The following is a 6,000-nucleotide window of genomic DNA, read 5'->3' on the forward strand; positions in this document are numbered from 1 at the left end:
TGGTCCCGACCTGATGTCAGTTGCCTGGATGATCAATTAGGATTCTTTTCCCTGCAAAAGATGGAAAATCCAACCCCACCACAATGAGCTACCATTTTACACGTACTAGTAAATCATTTTTAAAAAAGGAAAATAACAAGTGTCGACGAGGATATGGAGAAATGGGAACTCTCATGCATGGCCAGTGGGAATGGAAAATGATGTAGCCACTATGGAAAACAATTTGGCAGTTCCTCAGAAAGTTAAACATACAATTACCGTGTAATTCCACAATTTTACTTCTCATTCCGTACCCCAAAGAGTGGAAAGCAGAGACTTGAACAGATACTTGGACACTAGTGTTTGGAGCAGCATTATTCACGATGGCCAAAAAGTGGAAACAACCAAGTGTGTGTCAAGAGATCAATAAACAAAATGTGGTGTGTGTGTACACACACACATACACCACACATTCTCACACCACACACATGCACTGTCACACACACACACACCCCCCACACACTCATACCACACACATGCACTCTCACGCACACTCACACACACACCACACACACGCACTGTCACACACACACACACACACCACACACTCTCACACACACAAACTCACACACACACCACACACACTCATACCACACACATGCGCTCTCACACACACTCACACCACACTCAGATACACACACACACTGACACCACACAAACACCACTCACACACACACACCGAACACACCACACAAACTCACACCACACACATGCACTCACACACACTCAAACCACAAACATACACACACACTCACACACTCACACACACACTCGTACCACACACACGCACTCACACATGCTCACACACACCACACACATGCCCTCACACACATTCTCACACACACACAAACACACTACACATACACACACCACACACACACCACGCACACACACACTCAGACACACACACACCACACATACACCACACACACACCACACACATGCACTCACATAGCACACACTCTCACACTCATACCACACATGCGCACTCTCACACACACTCTCACACAGACTCACACACACACCACTCACACACACCCCACACACACCACACACATGCACTCACACATCTACTCACATCACACACACACACACACACCACACACAAACACACATGCACTCTCACACACCGCACACACATACTCTCACACAATCACACTCATACCATGCACACAGACTCTCACAAACACACACCACACACACACAGACCACACACGCACTCTTACAACACACACACACTCACACTACACACACTCACACCGTACACAGTCATACCACACACACACTCACACCACATGCACACACACACACACCACACATGCACTGTCACACACATTCACACACACACCACACACACACACAGCACTCACACCACACACACACACACACACGCACTCACACACTCACACACACACACACCACACAGGCACTGTCACACACATTCACACACACACCACACACACACACAGCACTCACACCACACACACACACACACACGCACTCACACACTCACACACACACACCACACAGGCACTGTCACACACATTCACACACACACACCACACACACAGTCACACACACCACACACACCACACAAGCACTCGCACACACACTCTCATACCACACACACACACGCACTCTCACACACTCACACTCACACACTCTCACACACACACACCACACATGCACTCGCACACGCACTCATACCACACACACACACACACACCACACACTCACACTCACACACAGCACACACACACACTCTCACACACACACTAGAATATTAGCATTCCTAAGCAGGGGTGAAGTCTGACACACGCTACAACATGGGTGCCGTGGAAACGCTGTGCCCAGTGAAATAAGCCGGGCACGGAGGGACAGACACGGCGCGGTCCCACGACACGAGGCAGCCGGCACAGGCACGTTCACAGGGACGGAAAGCAGAGCAGAGTTCACCGGGGCCGCAGGGGAGAGGGGAAAAGGGAGACTGTTTAGTGGGTACAGAGCTTTGGATGTAGATAGTGGTGATGGTTACACAACGTTGTTACTATATTTAATGCCGCTCAACTGTACACCTACAATTGGTTAAGATGACAAACAGTATGTTACATATATTCTCCCACAAAAATAAAACAAAACCCAATAGCGTAGGCACAAGAGGCCTGTGTTGACTGACGGTTCTGGGAAGGCCCAGGCTGAGTTCAGGGCCCCGTTTCCTAGAGTCGCCTTTGCTTTAAGCCCTCACGAGGGCCCTCGGGGCTCCACGCGTCCCACTCCTGTGGCAAGGCGGCCGCAGTCTCCCTCGTTCAGTCCAGAGAGAAGGAGCAGGTCTTTTTTCCCACGGTTGCCTTAACGGTCCTCATCACTCTGAGTGGTTACCTGCCCACCCCAAACCAGCCACCGAGCCAGGGACTGCCACGTGTCTGTTGACATGTGCTTGAGTCCCTCATTCATCGCTGGAGTGGAAGGTGGAACCCCACCCGGAACACATGGGCTTGAGGGCTGGGAAGAGGTGGTCCCCAAACAAAACTTGGGGGCTGCTGCCTGCAGAGGGGATGGGTGCTGGGGAGGCACAGGAGATGATCCCGCATGGGGGTTCCCTGTGTTTCCCTAACCCCATACTCCAGCTCTAGCCATTCTTGGTGATCCACTGACTACACAGATGGATGTTCGAAGGTCGGGTGAGGTCATTGAACACTTCTCTTTCTCTCGCACGGCAGATTCAACCTAGATCCCTTTGACTGTTACACAGATGAGCAGATCTGGGACGTCTTGGAGAGGACATTCCTGACCAGGATGGTAAGTAGCTCCAAGGCCTAATTCTTGGTCGAAACCTGCATCTTCCGCAGGGGGCTGGTTCTTTGGGGGCCCCTCACTTGGTGTTCTAGATGCCGCCGCTTTGGGTCATGGAGTAAAAAAATGTCACGGAGATGAAATGACTTGGGATTCCTGCACAAAGACTGATGGCACTGAGACGCCACCAGTGTGCCAGGCACTGTTCTAGGCTCGGGAGCACAGCAAAGACAAGGCAGGTAGGGCCGTGGCTCTCCCAGTGCTCATATTGAACGGGGCAGAGGCAACAAGGAAATGCGTGGGCTACTTTCAGAGAGTGGTATTAAGTGCGATCAGGTAGAGATGAGCCCGGTGGAAACCTCAGCAACGGAAAGAGCTCCGTTCAAGTGCGCGGCCGGGCAAGGCCTCTTCAGGGACTTGGCAGCCGAGCTGGAAACCAATGCTGAGGGCGGCCGGCAAAGGGCAGACACGGGAGCCCGGAGATGAGAGTGGGCCGGGCCCCCCGAGGACCGAGAAGGGCAGAGGCTGGAGTGTAGACAGAGGGCAGGAGATTGTGAACCGCAGCAGGAGCGGTAAGAGACAGGCAGGTTAGGCCTCACCCCACAGCGGCCTACATGTTGTCTATTACTCCCCCCGTATCACAGATCTCAAATTTACCCAAAAGACTGCACACGGAAGTCGCGGAGAATGGTGAGAACTTCTCTGTTGGGGAGAGGCAGTTGCTCTGCATTGCCCGAGCTCTCCTCCGCAACTCCAAGGTGAGACTGCCACTGTGGGGTGGCCACAAGAAGCCACGGGTGACACGTGGCACGGGGAACCGCATTCGCTCTTTCTCCCTCCACTCCACGGGACTGCGGGCACCATGCTGTGTGTCTTCTCCAAAGAGCACACGTCCGAAGGGCACAGTCATCATGGAGTGCTGGTCCACGCGCGTCTGGTGCGGGTGACGCGGGGCAGGTGGCGGTTTGCGGCCAGCTACCTGGTGTCCTCCTACCCTACAACTAAGGGGCAGTGGCCCGCCGCTAGAGCCAAATTATAACGCTCTTGTCCCAGAAAAAGGCAAAAGGTTAGAGACTTGTTGATTTAAAAATTGCCTACTGTATAGTCTTCTTAAAACCTGGTGGCAGGACTCCTTTGGATCTTTATTAGAGTTGGGAATCAGATGACAGATGATCTAGGGAAAAACTGCGTATTTTAAAATATTTGATGTAACTGTTTCTAGAAGTTTTCCACATATTTTGTCTATAATTTCAGGTATTTGAGCACCTGGGGTGGCCAGGCTCAAACTTCTCTCTCACAAGTAACACAGCACCCCCCCTCCCCCCCGCACACTTACACGCACACGTGCACGCACACAGGTGTGCACGTGGGCACGCACCACCCGTCGTAACTAACGATCAGTGCAAAGGATATTGGTGCAGACTGTCAGAGCTGTGGGGAAAGAGCTCGGTGGGACCAAAATGGAGGAGGAGGCTTCAGAGAACGTAGGACCTTCCCCTCCTCTGAAGAGAGATGAACGGAATTCGCAATGCGTGCGGAGCACTTTCGTAGCTTCTCAGTTCCTTATTTCAGTTACTCAGCCACTTGGTGCTGAAATCGCTTCCTCTATGTTGCTTCCCAAATTTGAACCATCACTTTATGATTTTTGTCATACTGTCTGTACCATCTGCAGCACGGTTAACTAATGATACTTCTTTTTTAAAACACGGCCTCATCCTGAACAGTAACATTAGTAAAATTATACTTTCTGGGCTAGTTACAGTGTTCTAATGCATATTCTTAATGAAATGAATACAAAAATGTCAAGCTGAAATCCGTATACTGAAATCCGTATACACAATCGTCTTGTATGCCTCTCAAGGTGGGTGTACACCCCTTGGGAGAACATGGCTCTACTTTAATTCAGGTAATTAATAAAGTGAGAAGTTTCCACTGGGCCATTTTCATTTCTAAGAACTTAGTTCTCTTGTCACTAAGCGACAGGTAGGTCTTGGCTGAGACCTAACATTGTCTTCCTAATGTAATGGATAACTAACGTTCAAAGTGGCCTTTGAACTCAGCCCAAGCCTCTCATTTTCCAGCCAAGGAAATGGAGGGCGGGAGTGGAAGGGACTTGATGAATTAGCGGCGGAAACAGGACTAGACCCAGGTCTCCGGGGCCCAAAGAGGCTGCCGTCACCTCTGTTCTGTGTCCACCAGATCGTCCTTATTGATGAAGCCACAGCCTCCATCGACACGGAGACCGACGCCCTGATCCAGCGCACAATCCGCGAAGCCTTCCAGGGGTGCACACTGCTGGTCATCGCCCATCGCGTCACCACCGTCCTCAGCTGTGACCGCATCCTGGTCATGGACAGCGGGAAGGTGAGGGCTGTGTCCCTGGGCTGGGGGCGGAGGGGATGGATGCCCAGCCGCTGCCACGGGAGGCCTCAAATCCTCCAAGACGGAGCTCAGCTGTGTCCCGGGCCCTCCTCTGCCTTCTCTACCTCCCAGGTGGTGGAGTTCGACAGCCCCGAGGCCCTGCAGAAGCAGCCGGGGTCGCTGTTTGCAGCCCTGGTGGCCGGAGCCAGTTCTTCGCTGAGCTAAGGAGAAGGGAGACTGCATGGAGGCGGCAGTCAAGCTCAGAGGTTCATGAAGATGTAGCTTCAAGGTCTCCAGCCTGTGACCTTCTTGTCTAGAGGTGGCATCTTCTCCCAGCAGCAGGGCTGACATGTGGTGAGGGGTGCTGGGTGGGAAAATGAGACGGAGGGAGTAAAACCTGGAATAGGCCATTTTGTGGCTTCTAAAACCTTAGAAGCCCCACACTATTCGAGACCACAGGGTCCAATGATCACATGTCTCCTTTTAACTTATACGTCATATAATTTCATATCGTAAAAGCTTATCATAGTATTCTGATCTGTGTTAGAAGTATTGCAAATGATGTATTGATTTTATAAAAAATAAAACTAACAAAAAGTCACATTCTTTGTTCTGCTTTCTGTGTTAGCTAGTACTTGTTCAGTTGCAAGGAACAGAGATTCCCTCAAACTGACTTCTGGAAAACAGGACTTTATTGGCTCATGTAATAGAAAGGTCCAGAAAAAGTCCTGGGTTGGGTGCCAGTATTGAAAGGCTGTCTGTCTCCAGGTCTCTGTCTGTCTTCTCTCAGCTCTCCTTTCCTTTGTT

The 6,000-nt window shown here is 51.1% G+C and overlaps 1 protein-coding gene across 1 annotated transcript in view; it reads left to right on the forward strand.

Moving 5' to 3' along the window:
* LOC138373830 (ATP-binding cassette sub-family C member 11-like) overlaps positions 1-5,418 on the forward strand; it is a 78,395-nt gene extending 72,977 nt beyond the window's left edge. The window contains exons 26-29 of the mRNA XM_069456427.1: positions 2,760-2,838; positions 3,477-3,590; positions 5,032-5,196; positions 5,326-5,418. Of these exons, the coding sequence (XP_069312528.1) occupies positions 2,760-2,838; positions 3,477-3,590; positions 5,032-5,196; positions 5,326-5,418 (451 nt within the window). The remainder of the gene's footprint in view (positions 1-2,759; positions 2,839-3,476; positions 3,591-5,031; positions 5,197-5,325) is intronic.
* The last annotated feature ends 582 nt before the right edge of the window (positions 5,419-6,000 follow it).

Source organism: Eulemur rufifrons, chromosome 23 (genome assembly GCF_041146395.1).
Source record: "Eulemur rufifrons isolate Redbay chromosome 23, OSU_ERuf_1, whole genome shotgun sequence".
NCBI classification, from domain to species: Eukaryota; Metazoa; Chordata; class Mammalia; order Primates; family Lemuridae; genus Eulemur; species Eulemur rufifrons.